Source organism: Bos grunniens, chromosome 3 (genome assembly GCF_055505025.1).
Source record: "Bos grunniens cultivar Pamir isolate PY7600 chromosome 3, Bosgru_T2T1.0, whole genome shotgun sequence".
NCBI classification, from domain to species: Eukaryota; Metazoa; Chordata; class Mammalia; order Artiodactyla; family Bovidae; genus Bos; species Bos grunniens.
The window spans coordinates 101,174,917-101,201,698 of NC_141167.1; the positions used below are offsets into that span (position 1 = coordinate 101,174,917).

Sequence of the window (26,782 nt, forward strand, 5' to 3'; positions counted from 1 at the left end):
TGCAGCCCCTCCCCCCGCTGGGCACACAAATGAGCTTTATCTAGCAAACAAAACCACCCCCCACCCAGGCCACAAAGGCACGTGGACCCAGCCTCACCGTGGGAAGGGGGTGGTGACAGGCGCAGGAGAAAGAGCGCTCCAAACGAGCTCTCCTCGCCCGCCTCACTTCTCTTCCTCACTTTCCACAACCAAGATTTTAGTCCTTGACTTCCTACCCTCCAGCTGCACCCTGAGTCCCCCAAGTCCCTTTAACTCTGCACTCTTCCTATTCCAGGGCACCTCACATTCTGCAGGGATTTGGGCACGGGTCCTCCCACTATCTGTCCCACACCCAGGGAGTGGCCCCTCAGAGGAGAAGCCAAAGTCCCTCGGAGGGGGACTGGACGGGACCCCAAAGGATCGGACCCCCAAAACCTCCGTTCCTGCTCCTGCCCGTTCCCAGGGACACCTTTCTCCACAGTGTCTGTGTGGATAGCAGAGGAAGGAAGAGCTCACCCCAGCTGGGTTCCTGAGCCAGGGCCAGGACTCCCGTTTTCACAGCCGCGCTCTACTCTGAGCAGGGCCATCCTGCATGCTTAATCGGCTATTTAAGGAGCTGTTCGCCAGCAACCCGGGCAGCCCCCCCCTCCCCACGTACACCCGTCCAGAGCCACCTTAAAAGCAGGAGGCAATTGGAAGTAGCTGGCCAGCAAGTGAAAACTGCAAAGAGAGGTAAAAAGAGAGAGGGCAGAAAGAGAAGCAGCGAGAGATTTATCCTGGGACCAGAAACTCACGGTACCCCCACTGAAAACCAAATCCCCTGGAAGCCCGCAGAGACACAAAGACAGCAAGAGAGAAAGACAAATACACTCAACTCCAGGAAACTCCTGTCCCCCGCCCCAACCCTCTCTCTCTCCCTCCCCGCTCTCTCTCCCTGCCCTAGTCCTCTAGTCCCCAGACCCCCAGTACCTTGCACTCCTTCCGGGCACACCATGTTGTTCTTCACCCTCCTGCTAGAGGTGATTTGGATCCTGACTGCCAACGGGGGTAGGTACATCTGGGTGTCTGTGTGTCTGTCTGTGCTGATGTACACATGTTGCCTTGCATGTTTAATGGAGGAAAGGAAGCCTGGGGGCTAGAATAATAGGCTCAGGCTCAGAGATGGAGGGAAAGAGAGAGGACTCGGGAGGAGACCACTGTCCTTCTTTGCCCTTTGATTTTCCAGCTTTGTTGTGGGTGGGGATGGGGGCAAACTGACCTGGGGCAGAATATGTACACACGCCTCCCGCAGAATCGATTTGCAGACTACAAAGTCTCTTCAGAGCTCTTTCCCCACTGCCCTAGTCCCTGGCTACCCTCCTGGCCTTCTTTATTTACAAACTCATCCAATTAGGGAGCCAAAGAGGCCTGGAGTGAAAGGATAGAGGACTCATGGAGGGGGTGGTCAGGAGAATATTCCTACACTTCCTGCCAAACTCAGACCCCGATCCCTGACTACGAACCTCGTGGCCAAAGTCCCCTCTCCTTTCTAGGTGCGTGTGTGCTAAGTTACTTCAGTCGTGTCTGACTCTTTGCGACCCTATGGACTGTAGCCCACCAGGCTCCTCTGTCCATGGAATTCTCCAGGCAAGAGTACTAGAGTGGTCTCCGTTCCATGGGGTGACCAATTTCCTGGTTTTTCCTGAAAGCAGTAGCAATAATAGTCCATATTGTTAGTCCCTTACGATTTACAAAGGACCTTCAGGAGCTCCTAGGAGAGGAAGAGGGTCTCTCAGGGGAATGGCTGAGGTGTTCCGGGAATGTCCCCAGGACCCCTACCACTCATTTCTGTGATCCCTGTGTCTGGTGCAGTATCCAGCAGTGGAATTAAGATGTGTTGGAAGAACGGGCTTGGGAGGTGTCTAGAGGGCAGGAGGAAAATGCAAAGAAGATGACTGGGCAGAGGGGCTGCCAAGGAGAGCTGCAAATTCCACCCTAGGAGAAAGGAAAAAATCAGGAAAGAGGAGGAAGAGATGTGAGACCAGTGTGTTGAGAATTTGGTGGGAGGGAAAGGGCAAGGCTGTTAGCCCGCCCAGAACCAGGGGACTTGAGTTGTTGAGGTGTCCCACTGAGCTGGTGAGTGCAGGGCTGCCTCCAGCCTTCCTCTGGGTTGCTTTTCAGAATTGTGTGAACTGAGGGATGAGCCAGTCCAAGAGCCCAGTGATGAGATCAAGGATATCTTAGCAGTCTAAGGGATTTATTTAAGTTAATAAGAGAGCAGAGGTCGCTGGAGGCAGGGGGCAGGGGGTGGAGATTTAGAATTTTACTCCCAAGTTTCTAGCAATTTGAAAAATACAGAGACAACCTGCAGGAAGGCCTCCTTTTCCCCTTGAAGCAGTTTGGTCCTGGGTGAGGGCTGGACCAGCAGACCCCAGACCTTCCATCCAGAAGACAGGACTGCATGAGAGCCTGGCATGTGACCCAGCTGGCAGCTCTCATTTCCACACACAATGCTTTACTTTCATCCTGTCCCTGCCAGCCTGGCTGCCTGTGCCCACCCACCACGCTCCACGTAGAGTAGACCCTGCCTGACTCCCACCTCTCCTAGTCATCTGGGAACCTCGGGAGCAGAGGTTCCTGGTGATGGGGAAAACTTCCTTTAGAATTATTGGGACAAGAAGGAGAAACGCAAATGTTCATTTACAGCTCAGTGCCTGGGTTTGTTCATTTACAGCTCAGTGCCTGGGTTCGTACATTTACAAAGCTCAGTGCCTGGGTTCGTACAAAGCTTCAAAGCAAAGGAATACTCACCCTCTCCTCTCAGCAAGATGGCCCCCGACTCTGAACTTCTTGCCCCTCCCCTTGTTCCAGTCCCCTTCCTCCAAACCCTCTGCCTACACCCTCACCTCAGCCCAAGTGTTAGACTGGCTTGGCACAGGCTAGAGAAAAGTGAGGGTTGGGCATTTTGCACATTTGGATCCAGGTTAATTTTAGTCTCCTGGCTTTATCTCTTTTCAATTCTCCTCCCCCTTTACTCAGGGAACACAAGCACAGCCTGGCTGATTTTAAATAGACCCCCCGACCTTTCCACTGCGGTGTCCAATTTCAGGGCTTCCTTTGGGAAGGGCTGGAAGGAGGGAGGAGAACGGGAAGGGGGGAAGTGGAGGAGCTCCCTGCCTGGGGCTGTGCTGGCTGTAACTCAAAGTTACTCTGCCTTGCAGGTCAACACTGGACGTACGAGGGTGAGAGCAGAACCCAGGCCTACCAACGCCCTTTCCTCACTGGGACTTCTTCACCTGGCGGGAAGACTTATGCCACGTGGGTGGGGAGGTTTCCATTAGCTTTTCATCCTAGCTCCTCCATTCCCCAACTCCCTGTGCCCCATCTTTCGCTCAGATTGATTCTTAGATCCTGTTCTAACCATCAAATCCCACACCCCCTGATTCAGCAGAAAAGCCAGTTATGTCCTCAGTCAATCTCTGTGGGAGTGAGGGAGCCAGAGTGGAGAGGGAAGTGGGTGGGGGAAGGTGCCATGAGCTTAGCTGCCCCTTCTCCTCCTTGCTCATTCTATCCTGATCGATCCTACCCCAACCTGAATCTGGAACCGGGACAGAACCTGAGGTCAGGGGTGAGGGAGAGGCCAGCAGGACAGTGTGTGACCCTGGCAGAGGTGCAACCAGATTCCTTTCAACTTAACGAGTCCCTGAGTCAATGCAAGGTCCAGTGTGAGAGCAAGGAGTCAATGATGGGAAGTCAGCAGGTCTGAATCTTAAGGCCGCTTGATAGGGGTTCCCCAGAGACCCTACCTCTCTAGAATAATTTTCCCAGCTTTCCTGCTCCTACTCAAATCCACCTCTCTGGCTCTGCGGACTTTCTACCCATCTTCTCTTCCTCTCATTAGCTCTTGTATCCTCCAACAAGAGAACCAGTAAGTAAAGGCAACTGCTCCCCATTCATCAGGAGAGCAGGGGAATCATTACTGCCCCTGGATAGGCGATGGGAAGGATGGGAAGGAACTGCCGCATCGAGTCCAGCAGGGACTCCCCCCTCACCCAGCCCTGCATAACTAAGGGCTTCATATGGGGTAGAGGGAAGTGCATGTCCGCCTCCACGTAGGTAAATAGCTTGGTGGAGGGTTGCTGAAGGGTGGTTGGGGCTAGAGGGCAAGACAAATGTCTGTGATAACCCCACCAGGTCCACATGGTCAAGACCACTGGCCCACCTCTTACCCTGAATGTGGAAGCAATGCCCAGTCCCCCATCAATATCCAGACAGACAGTGTGACTTTTGACCCTGACTTGCTACCTCTGCAGCCCCATGGATATGAACAGCCTGGCACTGAGCCTTTGAACCTGCACAATAATGGCCACACAGGTAAAAAGACCTGGCCTCCAAGGAGATTAAGCTTCAGTTCCAATCTTAGGAGTCAGAGGTGAAGAAGCATTCTCCTAACTTCTAAATTCTCAGGAGGTTTTATCTATAAATTTGGAGACAAGAGAATGGGGATGAGGTTCCTGTAGCCAAAGGTGGTCGAGGGGTGGGTGAGCATCATAGTACTGCCTTGATCTTCACTAGAGAAGCAGTGGCTGGGACTTTCAGCCAGTGGTCCAGTGGTTAAGACTCCATGCTCCCACTGCAGGGGGCACGGGTTCAATTCCTAGTTGGGGGACTAAGATCCTGCATGCCAATGCCCCAGGGTGCCACCAAAAAATAGAAAAGCAGTGTCCTATGGGAAGAACAGAGGATGATATGGTTGAATGGCATCACTGACTCAATGGACATGCATTTGAGCAGGAGATAGTGAAGGACAGGGAAGCCTGGAGTGCTGCAGTTCATGGGGTCTCAAAGAGCTGGACAGGAGTTAGCCACTGAACAACATGGAAAAAACTGGGTGCTGTGCAGAGAAAGAGAAAAGGCTGGCCAAGTTTCCCAAGAAGTGGTGGCAACTGCGGGAGAGGGTAGGAATGCATCCAGATTACTCCAACCCTAACTACTTGCTCTCTTTCCCTCATAGTACAACTCTCTCTGCCCTCTACCCTGTATCTGGAAGGACTTCCCCGAAAATACGTAGCTGCCCAGCTCCACCTGCACTGGGGTCAGAAAGGAACCCCCTGGGGGTCAGAGCACCTGATCAACGGCAAAGCCACAGCTGCAGAGGTACCAGGAGCAAGGCCTGGATTAGGATGTAGTGATAGGCACTGTCGGTCCCAGGGATCTGGAAACTGAGAACATGGTTGGGGTGAAAGGGCAAGCTTTGTGGGGCAGATTTACTGCATGCAAGAGGTGGTGGTGGTGGTGGTGGCAGCGGCTAGGATCAAAGCCTTTGGGACTGGGTAGTGGAGAAAACATCAAATGATTCAATTCCCTGTCCTCTCCCTTAGCTCCACATTGTACATTATGATTCTGAGTCCTACGAAAGCCTGAGTGAGGCTGCTCAGAGGCCTCAGGGCCTGGCTGTCTTGGGCATCCTCATTGAGGTCAGTGGCCCCCGATCCCTCCGAGGCCCCCCTCCACTCCCTCTGCATCCCTCAGTCCTATTCTGTCCATGTCTGTTGCTGGTCATCCTCCCAAGACAAGTCAGCAACCCATTTACACCATGTATCCTACACACAAATGTCTGACTTCTAACATGGACTCATCCTGAACACTCTCCCCCATTTCTTCCCCATCCAGGTGGGTGAGACTAAGAATCCAGCTTATGAACACATTCTGAGTCACTTGCATGAAATCAAGTATAAAGGTGAGCCCTAAAAATCTATCTGAAGACAAAGTCACATTAGACTTCAGGGAAATTTCTCAAGGCCTGAGAGGCCTGGGATGAGGCACTGAGTTAGGGACCAAGGTGTTTGCTTCTAGGAGCCCTGTCTAGGTAAGCGAGGGTGCAGTGAGGGAGATGAGCCTGAATCTGTCCTTGCCCAGATCAGAAGACCTCCATGCCTCCCTTCAACGTGAGAGGGCTGCTCCCGCCGCTGCTGGCACAGTACTTCCGTTACAATGGCTCGCTCACCACTCCGCCCTGCTACCAGAGTGTGCTCTGGACTGTCTTCCATCGAAGGGCCCAGATTTCCACGGAACAGGTGAGCAGTGGAGAGGTGAGGCAGTGGAGTTATAACCTCAAACCCTTCCCCACTCCCCAAAGCAAGGGCCACTCGTCCCTGAGTCCCACGCTTCTGCTCCTCAGCTGGAAAAGCTTCGGGAGACATTGTTCTCCACGGAGGAGGAGCCCTCTGAGCCACTGGTACAGAACTACCGAGCCCCCCAGCCTCTCAATCAGCGGATGGTCTTTGCTTCTTTCATCCAAGGTGACTGTACAGGGCTTGGAAAAAGGGACAGGAAACTGGGGGATTCAATGGCAGGAACTAGGATGCCCTTAAGAAGGAAAAGAAGGCTACAGGGGGAAGGGATTCCCAGGCCTTGCTTGGACTGAGACCCACCATGCCCCAACGTACCCAGCCCTCAGGACTGGCACAGGGCAGCTTCTAGCTGGGTGGGGATCTGGTCTCGCTGACCCAGGTTTTCTTCCCTTGCAGTGGGACCCTCGTATACCACAGGTAAGACAGTCTTTCCCAGGTATCGAAGTGTGGGGTACAGGGTATGGTGCTCCTCAGCAAGTTAGGGAAAGGCTCACTATCTATGTCAGTCCTAGGCAGACACCCTCCATCTCTCTCCCAGGTGAAATGCTGAGTTTGGGAGTAGGAATCCTGGTTGGCTGTCTCTGCCTTCTGCTGGCTGTTTATTTCATCGCTAGAAAGATCCGGTGAGGTCCTACTCTCCAATCTTCCAGTCCTTTCTTTTGTCCCAAAAAGCATGCTCCTAGTCCACCTCTAATCTGTTTCACATTGGACACTAGGCATTTCCACGAACCATTCTCCCTTCCAGGAGGAAGAGACTAAGAAACCGGAAAAGTGTGGTCTTCACCTCAGCACGAGCCACCGAGGCATAGACTCCTTCCTGGACACTTCAGATGCCTTCCACTTGCTCGGCTGTCAGGGTGCTTGTCAAGTGAGGCGCCGGGACTGGCCAGGAAATACTGTAGGAGTAGGCCAACACCCCTCTTTCCTCCAGACAGTCCCTACACAGAGGTAGGGACAGGCTTTCATTCAAGGAAGAAAAACAGAACCTTCAGCCTCTCAGAACATGGAGGAGATCAGGACAGTCCTAAGGTGACAATGCAGAGGCTCAACTGTGTGTAGTTGTAGGAGGATGTGGCCCATAGTCCCCTGTCCCCTCATCTTTATAACCCTGTCCCTAGATATAGCTGTAAGATCTCCCCTTAGGAAAAAGGGTTGCTGCTGTTTATTTTGGTGTTTTGTTCTTTTTTTTGCTCAATATATTTGGAAATTAAAGCTGCTGACCCCACGTCTGGTTTTACTCCTGGAGCTCTTGAGAATGGGAGTGTTCCTTAATGCCTCAGATGGTAGAGGTGGGCAAACGGAAGCGTGGGTGAGTAACTCCTTTTACTCCAATCCTGGAGGAGGAGAGATCCACTTCTGGAAGATGCTTAACCCAGAGTTTCTGACATGAGTTCAGACTCCCTGCCCTTGCATCGAAGCTATCCTTGGAGGGAACCAGAAATTGCCAGGTTAGAAAGGAGGTGGAAAAGAGCCATGAGAGGGCAGAAACCTCATTAACATGTTTTCCCCTCCTTTTAAAGCCAAGTTCCCCCACAATTATAAAGTCCTTTTTATTAGTCAAAATCACAAACACCTCGATTAAAAGGATGGAATACACCACCCTCAGCAGAAAATGATACAGTTTATAGAAAACCTCCCCGCCCCCCACACACCCCAATTAAAAACTAGAAAAAAATCTGCCCTCCTTCCCTGTGATGTCATGGTAGGCTGACTCCTCCAGGAGCACTGCAACTCTGGAGTGGGCCAGCTCCCCGCAGCACCCTCCACTTCACCTTGGGGAGAGGAGGGATGCTGGTGGTCAAGGAGGTTAAAACATTAGTTCCAGTAATACCAGTTCCCAAACATGCACTTCCTTCCTTTCCCCCAAAGTCTGGGACCAAGGGGAAAGCTGGACAGTTATAAGCCCAGTCATAAGGAGCAAGTTGAGGAGGGAAAATACAGTCCCAGGAGGTTAGGAGAAGAATTCCAACATACCTCCTCCCTCCCCCCACTCAAAAAAAAAAAAAGGCAATTTGGGGTCTTTATCACACCAAAAATAGTTCCCCTCAGACCTGAGAAAAAGACCAAGATGTCCAGTCTGGGGAGGGGGTACTGGGAAACTCAGAGCTCGTCTACCCTTGAACCTCCATTGACTTCATCTCCACGGCAATGGCTAAACTAGGTCCCTTTTCTTGGCCACCTGCACTGTCCAGAACTGGAGATGGAGAAATACAGGGCGAGGAGATCAGGAGGGCACCCCAGGCCCAGGGGTCCCCCCCAAGGTTCCCTCAGTCCTCGGGTGGGATGCGCAGGGCAGAATACACCATCACCCGACTGTCCTCCTGCCGTCGGCCTGCAGAGGGGAAGGGGGGTGAGTCTTGGGCAGGGTGAGGGCAGAGCACTGACACATGGGGAGTCCTGGACAACACGGGGAAAGGGGAGTCCCCAGATGGTGGGGACAAGTGCAGATTCAAACCCGCCAGTCACTGACTGGCTGAACCCAGACTGCTCCTGGTAAAGCCTAGAGACTAAAGGTCACACACGAGTGGACAAAGCAAGACCCTGAAGGTGGTGGAACAGACCGACGAGGAGACAGAGAATGCTGGGCAATGGACCGGGCTGGGGCTGGGCTCAGTCATGGGCAGTGGGCAGGCAGGTGGGATCTGTCAGGCGATCGGTCCAGGTAGTCAGTCCTTACACGAGAGACTGCGCTGGATACTTCGGAAGGACCCTCCAGCTGTGATGAAGGCCCAGAGCCCCATGGAAATAGTGACTGCATAGATGGGCAGCAGGCTGGCCTCATACCAGGGGTTCAGGAATGTCTGGTGATGGGGGAAGAATAGAAAAGAAGTTAGATTCTCCCTCTAATCCCTATATTCCCATTGTGCCTTTGACCCAAATCTCCCTAGAGATCTCCCTCAAATCCCCCAGTCCTTCAGAGCACCAGTAAGTATCTTGTGATGTTCAACTCTCCCAAAGATTTCTGCTATTCCTGCTCACCTCAGGCCATCTGCATTATGGTTTGATTAATTCATTCAAAGTCCTCCCCAGAGAATCCCCAGAGCAGGATATACAATTGATGCTGAGCTGAGAGATGTCTCAAGACTCACCTTTCTGCCTCCTCTCAAGACAGATTTTTAAATGTTAAGAAGTGAGGATGTATTTCCCCTCCATCCCACTCACCATTAAGTTCTTTTCTCTCTAACTCAGGCCCCTGTCCCCAACTCACCAGTCCTGATGTCAGTAGGTGACTCCCAACCACCAGGCCCAAAGCCCAGTACCGTCTCCTCTCACAGGCATCAAAGAACACAACTCCCCAAAAGGTATGGAGCAGGATAATGGCTGCTGTCAGAAAGGCTGCAGGGGGGAGATGGGGATGAGATACATCCCTCGTCTTCTCCCAGCCTCCTGAGATGCTGAGCCAAAGAAGTCTTCCAGGGAGGGCCAGTAAATCAGGTCAGGGCTAAGGGATGGATGGGGCAGGACGGCAAGAAAAGAAAGTGGACCTTACCTGAAGTCAAGAAGTAATAGGGTGAGTCTCCGTGGATCCCAACCACACCTGGCCCAAGTGCATCAGCCAAAATATTGATAACAGAGAAGACACCACTGATGATACCGAAGGAAAGACCAGAAACTGGGGGGAGGGAGGGTCTCATCAATGCCAGAGATCACTACAGCCTGACTGCCAGTGATCCCTCCCCATTCTCAGGCACAAGTTCCCCCCCACCTTCTCTCCCTCCAGGCAACCTATCCTTGGAAGTCAGGTGTGAAGAAAAACAAGAAGCCACTTAGGACATGTGGATGTTTAGAGGCTTCCCTGGGAGAGACGAGTGTCCAACTCCCTCCTCCAGTCCTTCTCCCTTGGCTCACCATAGGCCATCTGGCGGATGGAGATGGGTGATCTTCCGTCCTCACTCAGCGATGCTAACCCTTCATCTGCCTTCCTGGGGTGTGGTGGGGTGGGTGGGACAGGGGAAACATGAGGGAGGGCAGGAATCTCCTTTCCCTCTAATGTCTTCCCTTAGTGCTTCCTCGTCCAAACCACCACCCAGGGTTGCCCCATTTATAGTTCAGTCCTCTGCCCTTCTCCCTTTCAGACCATCCCATCTTCTTACTTAAGCAGCTTGTAGTAGGCAAAGCGGAACACCTCCTGTAGAAGGACGGAGACTGCAGCACCAAATATCAGAAGGCCATACTGGAGCCGGGCATCTGACCGGTCGGTCACATGGACCAAGATGAACCAGACCACAGAGGCCAGGAGCAGGGAGACCAGCCAGAAAAATGCCCTAAGGAAAGACAAGGGCAATCAGACAAGCAAGGGTAGAGGGCATCCTGAGAAATCAAAGAGGGAAACCAATCAAGGCTGCAGCATAAAAAGCGGAACTTAGACTTCCGGATGGCCAGGGAGACAAGGAGGAGATAGGATAGGTGTCTCCACCAAGGGAGTTTGTAGAGATCTGAATGCAGGGGAAGGCTTAGAAATCTGATTAAAGGGTCTGCAGAGCTATGAAAGCCAGAGTGTAGGAGCACAAGAGGGCGAGGTATCCATTCCTGGATACTCCCGTAGGGACGGGTGAGGTCAGCACAGCCCCTTCACTAGTCTTGGCCCTGGGCCTCCTCTGACGTCGCCAGGAGGAGTATAGGAGGAATCTGTGCGATCCCTGCAAGGCGGAAACCAACTGCGGGAAAGGGCAAATCAATCAGATCCCTTCCCAATCTTCACCTCCAACTTGTCTCCCCCTACTAAGGCTTCCCTTGGAGCGTCCCAGGTGGCTCAGTGGTAAAGAATCCGCCTGCTAATGCAGCAGACTCAGGAGACGCGGTTTCCATCCCTGCGTAGGGAAGATCCCTGAAGTAGTATCTTCAGTACGGCAACCCACTCCAGTATTCTCGCCTGGAAAAATCTCATGAACAGAAGAGCCTGGCGGGCTACAGTCCATAGGGTCGCAAAAGAATCGGACACCACTGAGCAGGAGCAAGACTCAGGTTCCCAGGCTCGCCCCAGGTCCTCAAGCTCCTTTCGGATCTCACTCTTCGGCGTCCTTCCGCGTCTCCCCAACCCCCTAACTTACCCGGCGACCAAGATAATGACGCGAAGCGGGTCTCCAGCCACAGTGATCAAGAAAAGCGCAAAGGCCGGGCCGAAAGCGACGAAAGTGCATCCAAAAAACACTGCGGCCCCCATGGCTGGGCAGCTGGGGGCGGGGTGGAGACCCGGCCAAGAGAGGGGAAGGGGAGGAGCACGCCAGCTAGGGTGTCCGGGTGGGGTAGCGACGCGACCCCGTGAGGGGCGCGGTGCAATGTCACCCCCGGACCCCCAGGAAGGCGGGGATACCGAAACCCCAGACACAAGTCCGCGCGACTTCCTCTACGGAAGCCGAGGAGGGAACAAACCCCTTTGCAGCCTCATGGCCACCTCCCATCTAATCCCCACCCCCTGGAGGCCAATGGAGGGAGAATCCGTAGGGGCGGAGCTGTGGGGGTGGGGCGTGGCTTCACGACCTGCTGGGAGTTGTAGTCCAGGTTTCCTTGCCCTGGACCTCGGACCTGGGAGTGGCTCCTGCCGGTTAAAGCAGTGGGCTGGGCCCGGCCCAGGTTCCTTGGTTCGGTTCGGTTCGGCCTTGGTCGCTGTTTCTTTTCGTTATTTTATGGGGCAGAGTGGTAGCACTCCTACCTCTTCTTGAAGACCTGCAGAGGGGGAAGATCCTGTTAGAAACTAAAGAACAAATACAAAGAAATCACAGGATAGAGGATGCCGGGAGATAGGGACGGGTATTGTTCTTACTTGAATGAGAGGAAATGAGCTGGAGATACTGCCCAAGAAATGAAGGTTACACTTAAAAGTAGGTGCGCTTTGAACAGGCTAGTGTAGGAAACATACAATACAGTGTCGCTAATGAAGCTTTCATCTGTAATGACAAGCGAATAAGAAAGAAGTTTAAAAGAAGCCTGGATAGCAATGTTAGGTAGGTTAGAGGGGATTTTGAGTTAGAATTGGGAGTTAAAGCTGTTTGTAAAAAGCAATTATAGCTGTGGAGTTGAAGGAAAACTATCCCCCTCCCCCCCCACACCACCAAAGTTACTCAGTTCCTTTTATGTCATACTTCCTCTATTTATTTTCTGAAAATGAACATCAGTGGTGTCTTTTCCTCAGACTGGGGGAAGGGAAGGCACAAGGGATGCCTTTTAGAGAGAAAGAAAGTTAAAATGTAAGAGGGTACTGTAACTTCATAGCAGGGTTAGTCCTTAGGGAGGATGTTTTGGCAAAAGAGTGCCAGGATGGGAAGGTGAGGGAAACCAGAACATTGCTTTTGAGAAAGTTATCAAAGTACCCCCAAAATACTATAAAAATTGTTCAAAGAGAGCCAGCCTTCCTTTCTTTCTGGAAATGATTTATGGCAATGCATAGAAGTATATCCACATAAGAGTTTTACATTTTTTTCTAGAAAATTCTGGAAAGGAGCCAAAGGAGTAGATTATATAGAATTATATGAGAACAAACCATGCAAATCTGCCGCCAATAAGGTTGAGAGGGTGGGAGCATCCTGGTTGGTAGTCAAGACTCTGTATTGTCTTGCTTCTGAGCATAGCAATCCAGAAGAGATGCGGATAAGACATCATTTCTTCTCTGAGCTGTTATCACAGCATCTTCTGACTTAGGAACAGGTGCCAAACCTATCTTGTTCATTAGTGTTTCCACGGAGACTTGCATAGTGCCTAGCTCATAGTAGATGTTGAATAGATGTTTATTAACTCCCTTAAAAAAAATTCTTTATTTCCTTGCCTCTGAACCCTGAATTGCCTGTCAGACTAGGCCTAGCACACTGTGCCCAGCAATTTGTCACTAAATGTTTCTACACTGAATGGAATGAAAATGGGAACTATAAAAGCAGAGAGAAGGATAAGATGAACTCCACCCCTGTAGGCTAGGAGGAAGGGAACACACCAAATGACTGAAAGGGGAGAAGAGGTGTGGCATATACCTCAGGGAAAGAGTACCTGCTTCCTCCCTTCTCCCATCCTGTGTGCAGAAACTTGAGAAAGGGGTGAGTTGAGGTCAGTACTTAGCAGAGAGGAAGGAACTAGTCTTGACTGAAAGTTTTTTTTTTTTTTTTTTAAATCAGAATCGATGCAGCAGGTGCTTGTAGAGTCGGATGGTGATGTTGACACTGCTCCCATACTTCGTAGTCTGAGATAAGCAGGGATAGGGAATTGTTCTCACTCTATAAAAAATGCTTATTCCTTCCGCAGAATATTTTGACTGTGAAGAAAGAGACTGTGATGAAGCCTCAGAAAGAAGGGCAGTTCTGGAGAGGATAGTCAGGGACAGTGAGAGGGAGAGTGAGCTTTTTGTGAGGACTGGGAATAAGGAAGGAAAGTAGGGGACAGGGGAAATTTCAAGGTAAGCTGGGTTTTTTGTTGTTGGTTGGTTTGTGTGTTTTGTTTTTCAGAAAGTGGCAGCAGGTGGCCTGATTGGATCTGATCTAGGGCCAGGGAGTCTCAGTGAACATGTTCCCATCAAAATTCACTCTGTCTCTCTAATCTGGGCCGCTGTGACTGAGAACTGCACCGGTAGTAGCTGATGGCCTAGCCAGGCAGCAAGTGGGCGGGAATTCCCCCCGTGGGAGAAGAGTTGCTGCAGCTCCTTCGCTGCTTTGGGGGAGGGCAGAAGGCGGGGTAAGTTTGGTGGGAAACGCTGCAATTTCCTTTTTACAAGGAGCTAGAGCAGAATCCAGAATGGATGTCCTCTTTGTAGCCATTCTTGCTGTGCCACTCATCCTGGGTAAGTTCACATCTCTCCCTAGGCTTTTGAGCCAGGTCTTCTAACCATAAATGGGGAGAAACCATAAATGGTGGGAGAAAAGCAAATGAGAGGGCAGGAGGTGCAGTTCAGTAAGGAGGGATAACACTCTCCCATCGGAGTTAGATGTCAGGGGCAGAGGGAGGACCTGGAAATTAGAGACAGGAAACGGGGAGGAGAGCAGAGTCCTGTCAAAGAAGAGACAGCTGGTGCGGATGGAGCCCCAGACATGGGGAGGTTCTAACAAGAGTGAATTCAGCTCGCCATCATCACAGACTTCAGTGAGATGAGAAGGACTAAAGTGAGAGTGGACTGAGGTGGACTCCTTGAAGGTGGAGCAGTCTGAAACTATCGAGGGAAGCCAGGGTATCTTCTTTGCCATAGAGCTGGAGAAAAAGCCTTGTATTAGTAAAGACCCAGGAGGGCTGACCTTTAGAATACTGAGTACGGGCTGCCTTCAGTGACAGGGTCCCAGAAGTAGCTTGGCTTCTTCCCTGCTTTGTTCCCAGTCTTCCAGGTGCTCTCATTGTTTCCTTTTCCTCCAGACTGTTGTGTCACTGCTTGGGGTTAAGAGAGCGAATTCAAGGAGTTTAGAAAAGATTAGCAGGAGGCCTAGAATTCCTGACCCAGTCCTGTCAAAGCCACATATTTTTAATCCTGGGAAGGAAGAAAAACTAAGGCAGATGGTTCATTTAGTCCGTCTGACTCATTCGAAGAAAGCGGGTGTTAACTGTGTTGTTCAGAGATATCCTGGTAGTTAGCATTGAAAGGAGAACCAACGCCCAAGTCCAAAAGCCTAAGGCCGTGTGTATTAGTTAATTGTGAGGAATACTGCTAAGAGGAGATCGCTCACAAATACAGTAGGTCTGGAGCATAATACTGAGAAGTAGATTTGGAGGTCTTAATTTCTGGTGTCTCCCTGCTTCCTACGTTTTTAAGGCTTCGTTTGGGTTCCAGTATGTGAAGGGACCCATTTTCAGTTCTGGGGATTCCCGGGTTGAAAGGGCACAGAGTAACAGGCCTTGTCAGCATTAAGGAGCCCGGAAGACTGAGAAGAGTTTAGAGATACAGAGGCAGGGAGATAAGAGAGGGGATGCAGAGACAAAGAATACTGATAGAGCTGAGGTCAGCGTCTGGTGTCTGTGTTGCTAAGGCTTTCCAGATGCCTCTTGACCTCTAGTCCTTGTCCTAGGACAAGAATATGAGGATGGAGAAGAACTGGAAGAGGATGAATATTATCAGGTGATCTATTATTACACAATCACCCCCAGCTATGGTGAGTACATATAAGGTTCTGATCCTTCACAGGCTGGAGAGAGGTTTGGGAGCTACTCAGTTCGGAGACTCTGACTTTTCCTTTTGCAATGGCATAACTAGATCAGAGAGAAATTTGGCTCTGAGCAAAAGCCATCAAACTCATGATGTTATTTCTCAGACTGGTGATCCTTTAGAAACAAATCTGTGCATGATTTTAGATATCAGGTTGAAAATATAAATGCATACACATTCACAAACATTTTTAACATTAGAGTTTGTTGTGTGCATCTGCTTAGTCGCTCAGTCCTGTCCGACTCTTTGCGACCCCATGGACTTTAGCTGATCAGGCTCCTCTGTCCATGGAATTTTCCAGGCAAGAATACTAGACCTGGTTGTCATATCCTACGCCAGGGTATCCTCCTGTCCCGGGGATCAACCCAAATCTCTGCATCCCCTGCATTGGCAGGCGGATTCTTTACCACTCTGTCATCTGGGAAGCCCTTAAAGTTTGTGGAATTATATTATACCGGTTAATTTTATAACTTGAGCAAACTGAAGTATTTCTTCCTCTTCTCTTTTCTGGATCTAGTGCTACCTTTCTGATTTGTAACTACTTATTTTTTTTCTCCTTCCCAGATGAGTTTGGTGTGAACTTCACTGTTGATTACTCTATGTTTGAGTCAGAGAACACAGTGGTGAGTGACATCTACATGATCCTCTAGGAGGATCAGGATAGGTAGCAGTTAAAAAGAAACTAGACATTGTTGAAATGTGAATAATGAACAGGAATAAAAACTAGTTAGGTGAAGCGAAACTAGGTAGTGAATCTGAAACAAATATGTTAACCACAGCTGGGAATGAAGCCAGAATGCAGTAGGTTTGCTACGACACTGAAAGGGAGGAACAGTCCTCGAGTCAAGGGAGTTGGTGAATGGGGTGGGTACATAATCCATGCAAACGTGAAGTAGGAAAAATCCCTGAGTGTAAGTCTTGGATGAGGGGTTGGAGGGAAGAAGAGGTGGTGAAGTAAAAAAGAAATCTAAATAGAGAATCTATGAGGATGTTGAACGGAGGCAATGATAACTCTGTTTCCTAATCCTACGGAGGGCAGAACAGGTTGGATGAGAAGGTGGAAGCATCAGAGACTACCATTAGTTACGAAACAGACCGCGCTGACCATCAGAAGCCTGTAATAGAGAAACCAGTGACAATGGAACCAGTGAGTGGATTGGGGATAAGGGGGGGAGGGAGACAGACATCCCTTACCCTGGATGGATCCCCAGACTGGTGACGTGGAGCAGAGGGAAGCTTTGGTGGATGGGGGAACCAAATAACTAGTACTACAATGCACGTGTTCGTCTCAGATTGGCCATCATTTCTTTCACGGAGATTTAATACTAACCTTGTATACAGAACACAGGGAAGAGTTGGTGCAGTTAAATTTCAGTTGAATAGTGTTTAATGTGTTTATATACAAATACAGAGTCTAGTGCTCTGTCATGTCCAACTCTTTGAGGTTTTGTGGTCTGTAGCCCACCAGGCTCCTCTGTCCATGGAATTTTCCAGGCAAGAAATACTGGAGTGGGTTGCCATTTTCTTCTCCAGGGATCTTCCCCACCCAGGGACTGAACCCCTGTCTTTTGTGTCTCCTGCACTGGCAGGCAGATTCTTTACCACTTGGCCACCATGTTTTTGTAACCTATGTGTAAAGCTGCTAAGGATGTTGCTGCTAATGAAAAATAAATCTATGATGTTATGGTCCTCAAAGTATTCATAAAACTTTATGAAACATTTGGAACAAAATGGAAAGGTTTTTAACAGTGTTAAATTGCATACAAATTTGACAGCATACAACAAACAATTGTACAGGTTGAAGTTGTCTGGAAGACTCTCAGAAGATGACTGTGCTTGAGATACTTATTTGAAGAATAGGTGAGCTTTTGATTGGCAGTAAGTTATAAAAGGTTGAAAGCAATTCGGAAGAAGAATAGTTCTTCCAAGAGTGAAAGAGCTGCACAGACAAGGAGGATGGAACAAGAAGGGTATATTTAGTGGTTGAGGTATGATTGAAGGAGATGGTATACGAAAAGGAACAATAGGAAATTAACAAGTAAAATGTTCAAGGATACATGTATTTGCTTGGTAATTTCACATATGGGAACACAGGGCCAAATTACAGAGTCTGAAGTGTCAAGGTAAATTTCAGACTTATAAACAATAGGGGGCCTAGTATGTTCTCCCAAGTGCTAAATGCACCATGAAAGTGGTATTTTTGAAAAATGATTTATCTGGTCGTATGAAGGATTCAATGGACTGGAGAGAAATTAATGAGATTTGCATCCATTAAAGGTCTGGATGAGGGAAGTGGCATTTTGTTTGTTTGTTTGTTTATTCTTGGCTGTGCTGAGTCTTCAGGGCTTCTCCTTGCAGTGGCTTCCCTTGTTGCAGAGCACAGGCTCTAGGGCAAGCAGGCTTCAGTAGTTGCAGCTCCTGGGCTCCTGAACACAGGCTCAATTGTTGTGGCCCACAGGCTTAGTTGCTCCAAGGCATGTGGGATCTTCCCGGATCAGGTATCGAACCCATGTCTCCTGCATTGACAGGTGGATTCTTTGCCACTGAGCCATCAGGAAAACCCCAGAAGTGGCATTTTTAATGGAGCAGAGAAAAATAAACACTTTGAAGAAAATGCCTTGCTTCAATGATAATTTCATATGGGCAATAAATAAGGGAGAAGGAAATGGCAACCCACTCCAGTATTCTTGCCTGGAGAATCCCAGGGATGGGGGAGCCTGGTGGGCTGCTGTCTATGGGGTCGCACAGAGTCGGACATGACTGAAGCGACTTAGCAGCAGCAGCAGCAAAATAACTTGAGTTTTAAAAATAACTTTAAGTTTTAAATATGGGCATCTCGGAAAATGGTTGACTGAAATGGGAACTGTGATCAGAGATCACAGTGATCAGAGTAATTTAGGGGGGGAGTTATAAATTTGGTATTGGCCAAGTTGAATTTATGGTCACAGCCTATGCTGCTGCCTATGCTCCAGCTCTAAGTGCAAAGTTATGAATGCAGACAAGCTCAAGCTCAGTAGATCCAGTATTTACAGAATACGGAAAGGCCAATGACTGTGCCTTTAGTTAGTAGGAGAGGAATCAACCAAGGAAAAGGAAACAAATTGATTGGAGAGGTAGGAAGATAGCCAAATTTGTATTATCGAGTCTAGAAGAGAAAGTTTCATATAGTCAGTCAAAAGCTACCAATAAGTCAAGAAGGAGGTCATCGATAACCACAGAGAAAGCAGTTTCAATTGAGTGGTTGTACCAAAAGCTACTTTCTGTGGCATTAGAGAGGAAATATATTGTGAGGAAGTGGAGGGAGAGGATAGACCAACTAGCTGAGAAATCTGGTAATGAAAAAAGAAACAGATGACTTCCTTGAAAGTCCAACAGCTAAGACTCTATGCTTCCAATGCAGGGGTATGGGTTCAATCCACGGCTGGGGAACTAAGATCCCCCATGCCATGAGGTGTGGCCAAAGAGAGAAAGAGAGGAGCAACAACTAGAAAGGGCCACAGAACCAATGCAGTCTGAATACAGTTGTACATAGATGGGAGGAATCGGTAGGAATGGAAAGCTGATGACTGACAAGGACAGATAAATATTTTAAAGTATATAGTAGGCTCCCTTTTGGAGAAGGAAACGGCAACCCACTCCAGTATTCTTGCCTGAAGAATCCTGTGGACAGAGGAGCCTGGTGGGCTGCCATCTATGGGGTCGCACAGAGTCGGACACGACTGAAGCAACTTAGCATGCATGCATGCATGCATTGGAGAAGGAAATGGCAACCCACTCCAGTATTCTTGCCTGGAGAATCCCAGGGATGGGGAGCCTGGTGGGCTGCTGTCTATGGGGTCGCATAGAGTCGGACACAACTGAAGTGACTTGGCAGCAGCAGGCTCCCTTTAGATTGTAAACTCTGTGAGGGTAGGACCAATGTCTTAATCATATTATCCCCCTATGTGGGCTTCCCCAGTGGCTCAGCAGTGAAGAATCTGCCTGCAAAGCAAGAGCCACAGGAGACCCAGGCTCGATCCCTGGGACAGGAAGATCCCCTGCAGAAGGGCACAGCAACCCATTCCAATATTCTTGCCTGCAAAATCCCATGGACAGAAGAGCCTGGTGGGCTACAGTTCATATGGTCTTAGAGACCCAACTGAAGTGACTTAGCATACATGGCACCTGTGCCTGAACCTGGTGCCTCAGACAGTAAAGAATCTGCCTGCAATGCAGGAGACCCAGGTTCAATCCCTGGGTCAGGAAGATCCCATGGAGAAGGGAATGATTATCCACTCCAGTATTCTTGAAAATTCCATGAACAGAGGAGCTTGGTGGGCTGTAGTCGATGGGGTTGCATAGTCGGACACTACTGAGTGACTAATATGGCACCTAGCACGGTGACTAGCACAGTCATGTACATAGGTTAAGAAACAAAAAACATGTCACTGAATTGAGTCAGGCCTCCCTAGCATGGTCAGGAATGACTGAAAGGCACAGGGGAAAGGACTTCTTATAGTGATGGGGAGGAGGGCTGGATCTTTCTCTAAGCTCAGAGGAAAGAAGACAGAGGTTGGCATAAAGAGATGGTTATCTTTCCAGAGTGGGAACTGGGTGGTGGGAAGGATGATACTAGCCTCCTATGAGGGGATGTCTGTATTTTAGCAGAGTCCAGATCTGAATGACGCTGTATCCGGTCTGCAGAGTCCTGGTCCACTCCTCCTGTCCTGGGCCCTCATTCAGGGGGTGATGTATTTCCTGTAAAAGGTAAGAGTGCAGCCACTGGCCTTGGGGGAGTTTTGAAGTTTTACCAGTATCTCCAGCTAGTGTTCCCAGCCTGGTCAATTCTCAGCTGCTTAAAGGAAGAGGGATCACATTTAGAAAAAGCTTATCTAACTAAGGAGGTTTAGGAGATGTTAAGGCAAAGGCCTTTGTAATAAGAGTCATTACTTTTTCTGAACTGGGATGATTTCAGGACCTCCTACAGCAGAAGCAGGTGGAAGGGACAAGAAACTTCTCCAGGTTTCCAGTCTGCCTTGAGGAATCAGAGCTGGTTTCGGCCTGGACTGGTTTAAGGTTCTGCAGGTGCCAGAGGGCAAAATGAGAGGGGCCCTGCAACCTGACAGAGTTGAGAGGCTGAAGTTCAGAAGCAGGGGCAGGAAAGGAAGGAATTTAAGTTGGTAACCACAATAAGAGGCATGAAGAAGTTTAGCAGAAGGAAGGAATGAAGGAGGGAGACACATCTAATAGATGTCATGAGGAAATCTAGCTCAAAATATAAAATCCGGGCAGTTTCCATAGAGGTGGGAGATCCTGGAAGGTTTCCTGAGTTCCCTGACCCTGATTTTCCACAAACCGCCTCCTCTCCCGATTTTTTTTTTTAGGAGAAGGAAGACTCGTTGATGGGGATTTGGGAAGAGGAGAGTAGAAGATTAAATAAATAAATGAAGTAATCTGGTTACTCTCTACTCCTTTATGAGGGCCAGTTCTAAAGCCACAACACTGAAGAGAGCACCAGGATATGTGGGAAGGATGGATTAGAGACGGAGCTCAGTTCAGCCGCTCATTCATGTCGGACTCTTTGCGACCCCATGAATCACAGCACTCCAGGCCTCCCCGTCCATCACCAACTCCTGGAGTTCACTCAAACTCTTGTCCATCGAGTCAGTGATGCCATCCAGCGACCTCATCCTCTGTCGTCCCCTTCTCCTCCTGCCCCCAATCCCTCCCAGCATCAGGGTCTTTTCCAGTGAGTCAACTCTTCGCATGAGGTGGCCAAAGTACTGGAGTTTCAGCTTTAGCATCATTCCTTCCAGTGAACACCCAGGACTGGTCTCCTTTAGGATGGACTGGTTGGATCTCCTTGCAGTCCAAGGGACTCTCAAGAGTCTTCTCCAGCACCACAGTTCAAAAGCATCAATTCTTCGGTGCTCAGCTTTCTTCACAGTCCAACTCTCACATCCATACATGACCACTGGAAAAACCATAGCCTTGACTAGACGGACCTTTGTTGGCAAAGTAATGTCTCTGCTTTTCAATATGCTGTCTAGGTTGGTCATAACTTTCTTCCAAGGAGTAAGCGCCTTTTAATTTCATGGCTGCAGTCACCGTCTGCGGAGTTAGGTGACAGTAGACTTAAGAGGGAATTATTAGGACCTTGGGGAGGGGGGTGGAACTTAAATTTTGGGAAGAACAGAGAAAAGCACCCACAAACAGGTTTATTCACAGCCTATAATTCCCTCTAATTCTACCGTTTTACCTTATCATATACAGGATTGAAACAATATGCTTGGAGAAAGTTGAAGTAGAACCCTTTTATCCTTTTTATAAAATAAGCACTGTTGTTAAACAAACATAAACCATCAAAAGCTACTTAGAACAGATTTTAAAAATTCACACCCTTGTCTACTTACTTTCCCCACCCCTACCCCCTGCCCTCCGCCTCTAAATATGTACCTTTTTCAGTTAGTAATTAGGGCATGCAAGGACAAACTTAAAATTTTTTTCCCCCCCTTTATCCTTGCGACCCTAATCAGAACTAGGCTGCCCCCTTGTGGTCTCTTCAATGTTACAGCTTTAATCAGCCCACAGTCCCTGAGTCCCCGTCCCCTTCTCTCCACAGTGCTCTCAATACTGCAAGGGGCGTTCCCTGGTTGCTTAGTGGTTAGAACTCCCGAGCTTTCACTGCTGTTGCCCGGGTTCAGCCCCTGGTTGGGGAACTGAGATCCTGCAAGCCTCCCGGTGGTGCAGCAAAGAAGAAAAAAAAAACAAACCTGCAAGGGGCAGTGAATAGTAAACTCCAGACTTTGCCACCCTCCCTTCTTCAAATCTTCTCTAGAGGACCAATGAAGAAACTAAAGCTGAACAAAGGCATAATCTAGGAAATCAGAGACCTACCCGCCTCCCCATTCCTTGTGCTAAGTAAAATAGAATTAAGGGCACAGGGCCTGAGGAACCCGGGTAGAAGTCAGGAACAACCCGGCTGGGCTTTGACCTCTAGATTGATGGCGGGCTGGCATCTGAGCTGGTAACGTGCGTGGCGGGTTATATAAGGAAAGGGCTGGAGGAGCCGCCCCAGTGGGAGCCGGGGAGAGGACGCGGTGTTCTCGGCAGAAGTCCCCACCCTCCTCACCCAACAGGGCAGGAGGCACCCAACTTGTAGGATAAGGAGGAGGAGGGGAGAGTGAAACAGAGACCGGGGAGTCACGAGGGCTGGGCCACGGAGAGCGGAGGGGGGAGGGGGGAGGAGGAGGATACACAGTGGCACACGTCCATGTTCTCACACACACGTTGCAGACGCAAGTCGCTGACGGGTTCCACGTGCTGCACTTGTAAGCGGAGGCGCTGAAAAAGCGGGGACAGGGGTCGGTTACCAAGGAAGAACCAGAGTCCCACACGGCAAGGCTCACACCTCAGATCACACTACTAGTCTGCACACTCCAGCCGCGCGGCTTCAGCACACCACCACCCAATTTAAGGCCACGGGCTCCGCCCTTTTTCTCCCCTCCCTTCTTTTCCACTCTTTTTCCATCCTCCTCCTTTTCTCATCACCGGGTCCTCCTTGCTAGCCGCATGTAGGGGCGGAGCACAGAATACTTACCATCCAACCAATCGTCCCCTGAGAGCCGCTTTATTGGCCGAACCCCTGTATGCTGTAGCAAATGGGATGTGAACGTCAATAACGAGAGTCACGTGTCACCGGCTACACAACCAATGAGGGTGCGAGGTCTGTGTAAGCAGGGGGAAGGCACGTGCGGAGCTGCACGTGTCCTGGAGGGGGAAGGGGCGGGACCCAGTGGGAGGGAGCCGGAGGTGGGTAGCAGAGACTCGAGAGTCTGAGTAGGAGCTGCACACAGCCTGAACTGAACCAACTGACACAGGTGAGGAGACTCTGACGCCAGGGAGCGATCCGCGCGGGAGGATCAGACCCGGTGGGAGTGGGCTTAGGGACTCGTTGCAGATACTGGTATTGCAAGGATTCGCATCACGTGGCAGGTGCGACTGGAAGTGGTCCGTCGCAGGGATGGCGATCAGAAAGGTTGGGAAGAGGCGGGAGTTTCCTACAGGGTCCCTAGGTGGGTTCAAGTGCAGCAGATTTCCGGCTTGCTGGTGGTGTGAGCTCAGGTAGAGAGGCTCGCTACGGGGTTAGGATGAGACCAGAAAAGCGAACCGGAGAAAGGGGTCATATCATGTCATTTACTCTGAACTGAGGGAAGAAAGAACAGCCTGTGTCAGGCTAAGAGCTGCTCCGCAGAGGGCACAAAGGCAATCCAGGTTCTTAGTGGAGAGGGGGAGGTAGGGAAGATGACTTTTTCTATTGTGCCCGAGACAGGATAAATATTGGGAAGGGAGAGAAGAGATGTTATTATCGTATACAGTACACCCTACTCTCTCAGTCCATTTCCCAATCCTCAGATTCTGGTTTCAGACTCCCTCGCTTTGCTCTTCAGTTGCAGGTCCCGATCTTTGGGTACTCCGGGAGCTGCTCTCCAGACCCTGCTTCTGAACCTATGGATTCTCCATCTAGCGTTTCTTCCTATTCTTCCCACTCTGTTTCGTCCTCTTTTTCCACCTCCCCAGTGAACAGTGACTTTGGCTCCCCCTCCGATAGTGAGGGGGAGGACAAGTGGGCTCCTGGCCCCAAGCCAGACTCTGTTGGGCAGAAGGAAGGTTCTCGGCCCAGCCCTGGTCCTATCCGCTGCAGGCAACGACCCAAGGTTTCCAGTAACCAACATGTAGCATCTCACTCGGAACAGCGGGGCTTGGCTTCTTCTGTGTCAGGATCTGGGATCAAAAGATCAAGAGATGGTGAACTGGAGACCTGTATAAACATCCAGGGTTGTACCACAGAAGGAGACCTGCTCTTTGCTCAGAAGGTAAGAGAAAGCTGGGAAAAGGAGATGGGACCAGAGTGGCTTAGTATTCATTTGGTTGATAAAGACCCCACAAGGAGAGTATTGGCTCCCAGGGATGGAAAAATAAGTACTGGTGTGGGCAATTCTTGGTCTTCTCATACCATTTGTCCTATTTTCCTACAGTGTAAAGAGCTCCAAGGATTCATACCCCCTCTCACAGACCTACTGAAGGGGCTGAAGATGGGTCGATTTGAGAGAGGTAATTATCTGATTAGTTGCATTCATTTGAGCTAGGCTCATATCTGTCTCTGTCTCCACATGTGTTTTAAATGTGTATTTCTCATAAGTCTTTGGGGCCTAGATGATTCCGGTTTGCTCCTGTGACAATTTACTTAGGTGAATCGATTTTAACTCCCTTCTGTCTTTCCTTGCGCTCACTAAATTCTTGAATCTCAATCCTTGATCTCATCTTCTCTCTCCTAACCCCAGGATTGAGCACTTTCCAGCAGAGTGTGGCAATGGACAGGATCCAGCGTATCTTAGGAGTTTTGAAGAAGCCACAGATGGGGTAAGTCCCCTTCTTTTCTCTTCTTCATAAAGTGCTATTTCCAATCCTGTTCTGTGGCTTTTTTCACACCTAATGGCCTTTTTTTTAACTTTCCCTCACAGAGAACGTTATCTAGGAACTCTGTTACAGGTGGAAGGAATGTTAAAGACTTGGTTTCCTCATATAGCTGCTCAGAAATCATCATTGGGTAGTAGCAGGAACCAGCTGACCAAGGTGAGAACTTATTATCGGAGGAAAAGTTGGGGAAATAACCAAAGAAATGACGTGTACATACAGAAAGGGGCTCCCGCTCCCATTTTCTTCTGGGTCTTTTCATCTTTTCAATAAGTTTCTTTTCAAGGAAGAGAATGCCTAGATTCCTTCATAGTCTGATTTCTAGATGTTTTTTGGCTCTATTTTGTTTGGGTCATTTCTAAGAACTCTATGGAGTTTAACCCCATACCGTGTCTTGTAGCTTATCTGCTTTCTGTATAGATAACAGAAGACTTTTTACCTGGTCAAATGAATCATGCAGGAAGATTCCACAGCTTGTCTATGAAAATCTTTTCTCCTCTGCTGCTTCTAAGCTGCTTTTCCTCTCCTTTTTACTCCTACCGAAGGATCCTTGTATCCCTCTGGAAGCATGGGTATTGAGGAATGATCGCAGTTCTTAAGGAACTCAACACAGAAAATTAGAACTTAAAATACAAAAATTGGAAAATGATGATTCCAATTAAAAACTTTAGAAAGACGTTCTAAAATGAATTTGTTTATAAAGAGTGGAAATTTGTGAGACTGTTAGTTTTATTTTGTATACATCTGAATTGTTGTTTAGTTGCTAAGTCATGTCCGGACTGTAGCCGGCCAAGCTCCTCTGTCCATGGGTTTCCCAGCCAAGAATACTAGAGTCGGTTGCCATTTCCTTCTCCAGGGCATCTTCCCAACCCAGGGATCAAACCTGCATCTCCTGCATTGGCAGGCGGATTCTCTACCACTGAGCCACCAGGGAAGCCCTTAAATGTCTGAATAGCCAGTGCTATATAGTATGTGGTATATATAGTAGGGCTTCAAAAATTTGGTTACTAAAACTTTTACTTAATCATGGCCTGGCAGGAAATTATCTATTGCATAAAGCAAGGTATGTTAGCATTACAGAGTTCCCAAGGAAACCAAGATTTAAGCATCCAGGTGGAAGTAATCTGAAAGCTTTCTCACATAATTTTTTCTCTTTTCTTCCCTCTCCCTAGTATTTTCCAAGCCACCACAGTTATCCAGCTGCTTCCTCTCCTGCACCTTCCATGGAAAAGATGGACCAGACACAGCTAGGACAGCTAGTATTAAAACCAAAGCAGCCTTGGCACCTCACCGAATGGCCAGCTATGAACCTCACTTGGATCCACACTACTCCAATTTGCAATCCCCCTCTCAGTTCCCCAGGTACCATCTCCTTTAGCCATGGTCCTTTAGGCACTGGAACCAGCATTGGTGTCATCCTTTTCCTCCAGCATGGAGTACAGCCCTTGACTCACTCAGCCCCAATCACTCCAGTTCCATCTACGACAGCATCTCCTGTCATCCCTGGTAATCATCAGAAACTATCTGCAGAGGGGTCTCATTATCACAATTTTCCAGTAACTCTGCCATCAAACTGTAGCTGTGCCCTTTCCCCTCTTGGTCTACCTGCCTCGACCAGAGAGAGGACCACAGGACACCTGGAACAGATGAGAGGCCATCCTGCAGTTGCTCCTGCTGTCCATCCTCTCGACCCCTAATCCAGGACCTGAGACTGTAGTTTCTAATTTGTGTAAATATATGTCTCTCTCTTTTTTTTTTACTTTTAATGTGTGCATTTGTGTTGAAGAAAGAGAAATCCTTTATGATTAAATACATTTTATACCTAAAGAGTTTACTCACTGGGGGAAATTGAAACCTTTTGCCTCAACCTTTTTTCCTCTGACCTGCAGAAAAGAACGGGGAGGGAAATGTTTGTGAACCCAAGCTCCACCAAATTAGAGGTCTGGATGGGACAATATTATGTCCTGCGGGAGAGGAAAAGGGACTCTCTGCTGCTAAGTTCCTAGGAAACACCTTTGGGACAGTTAGGGGTTCAAAGCTGGGTCTGTTTTTTCATTCAGGCTCAGAGACTAGTACCTTTCCCTTTGTGTGTCTCATGCTTGTAACCTTCCAGCTGGTCCAGACT

The 26,782-nt window shown here is 49.2% G+C and overlaps 4 protein-coding genes and 1 long non-coding RNA gene across 26 annotated transcripts; 3 read left to right on the forward strand and 2 right to left on the reverse strand.

Moving 5' to 3' along the window:
• Positions 1 to 683: 683 nt before the first annotated feature.
• CA14 (carbonic anhydrase 14) lies at positions 684 to 7,317 on the forward strand. 10 transcript variants are annotated; one of them, XM_086392395.1, is made up of 12 exons: positions 684 to 1,026; positions 1,512 to 1,605; positions 3,180 to 3,276; positions 4,153 to 4,332; positions 4,973 to 5,115; positions 5,340 to 5,435; positions 5,632 to 5,698; positions 5,878 to 6,035; positions 6,140 to 6,260; positions 6,489 to 6,509; positions 6,631 to 6,715; positions 6,809 to 7,317. In XM_086392395.1, the coding sequence occupies exons 2-12, from the start codon at positions 1,561 to 1,563 to the stop codon at positions 6,849 to 6,851; spliced, it is 1,056 nt and encodes a 351-aa protein (XP_086248521.1). In that variant the 5' UTR covers positions 684 to 1,026; positions 1,512 to 1,560; the 3' UTR covers positions 6,852 to 7,317. The 10 variants fall into 10 exon arrangements, with proteins under 10 accessions (XP_086248521.1, XP_086248520.1, XP_086248524.1 ...); XM_086392394.1 differs by having other exon boundaries at positions 6,838 to 7,317; XM_086392398.1 differs by lacking the exon at positions 6,489 to 6,509.
• Positions 7,318 to 7,628: 311 nt separating this feature from the next.
• On the reverse strand, positions 7,629 to 11,443 carry APH1A (aph-1A gamma-secretase subunit). 2 transcript variants are annotated; one of them, XM_086392405.1, is made up of 7 exons: positions 11,144 to 11,443; positions 10,187 to 10,357; positions 9,942 to 10,015; positions 9,583 to 9,705; positions 9,301 to 9,428; positions 8,770 to 8,893; positions 7,629 to 8,424 (listed from the first exon to the last, which is right to left on the reverse strand). In XM_086392405.1, exons 1-7 carry the CDS (start codon positions 11,254 to 11,256, stop codon positions 8,360 to 8,362), a joined length of 798 nt encoding a protein of 265 aa, XP_086248531.1. In that variant the 5' UTR covers positions 11,257 to 11,443; the 3' UTR covers positions 7,629 to 8,359. The 2 variants fall into 2 exon arrangements, 1 of the variants encoding a protein (XP_086248531.1); XR_015160952.1 differs by lacking the exon at positions 9,301 to 9,428.
• Positions 11,444 to 11,626: 183 nt separating this feature from the next.
• Positions 11,627 to 22,607, reverse strand: LOC147376396 (uncharacterized). Of its 4 annotated transcripts, none has more exons than XR_015160957.1 (6): positions 22,468 to 22,607; positions 21,954 to 22,014; positions 19,818 to 19,938; positions 14,303 to 14,429; positions 11,857 to 11,980; positions 11,627 to 11,759 (listed from the first exon to the last, which is right to left on the reverse strand). It is a non-coding gene; the product is annotated as an uncharacterized LOC147376396 (long non-coding RNA). The 4 variants fall into 4 exon arrangements; XR_015160956.1 differs by having other exon boundaries at positions 14,303 to 14,432; XR_015160955.1 differs by lacking the exon at positions 21,954 to 22,014 and having other exon boundaries at positions 22,464 to 22,601.
• C3H1orf54 (chromosome 3 C1orf54 homolog) lies at positions 11,975 to 20,633 on the forward strand. Of its 4 annotated transcripts, none has more exons than XM_086392406.1 (7): positions 11,975 to 13,643; positions 13,789 to 13,854; positions 15,065 to 15,148; positions 15,766 to 15,824; positions 16,241 to 16,348; positions 19,846 to 19,947; positions 20,565 to 20,633. In XM_086392406.1, the coding sequence occupies exons 2-6, from the start codon at positions 13,809 to 13,811 to the stop codon at positions 19,942 to 19,944; spliced, it is 396 nt and encodes a 131-aa protein (XP_086248532.1). In that variant the 5' UTR covers positions 11,975 to 13,643; positions 13,789 to 13,808; the 3' UTR covers positions 19,945 to 19,947; positions 20,565 to 20,633. The 4 variants fall into 4 exon arrangements, with proteins under 4 accessions (XP_086248532.1, XP_086248535.1, XP_086248533.1 ...); XM_086392409.1 differs by having other exon boundaries at positions 19,849 to 19,947; XM_086392407.1 differs by having other exon boundaries at positions 13,368 to 13,473.
• Positions 22,598 to 26,484, forward strand: CIART (circadian associated repressor of transcription). Of its 6 annotated transcripts, none has more exons than XM_086392391.1 (6): positions 22,598 to 22,906; positions 23,631 to 24,056; positions 24,219 to 24,294; positions 24,525 to 24,603; positions 24,705 to 24,816; positions 25,830 to 26,484. In XM_086392391.1, exons 2-6 carry the CDS (start codon positions 23,691 to 23,693, stop codon positions 26,352 to 26,354), a joined length of 1,158 nt encoding a protein of 385 aa, XP_086248517.1. In that variant the 5' UTR covers positions 22,598 to 22,906; positions 23,631 to 23,690; the 3' UTR covers positions 26,355 to 26,484. The 6 variants fall into 6 exon arrangements, with proteins under 6 accessions (XP_086248517.1, XP_086248516.1, XP_086248514.1 ...); XM_086392390.1 differs by lacking the exon at positions 22,598 to 22,906 and adding an exon at positions 23,002 to 23,255; XM_086392388.1 differs by lacking the exon at positions 22,598 to 22,906 and adding an exon at positions 23,002 to 23,218.
• Positions 26,485 to 26,782: the final 298 nt, after the last annotated feature.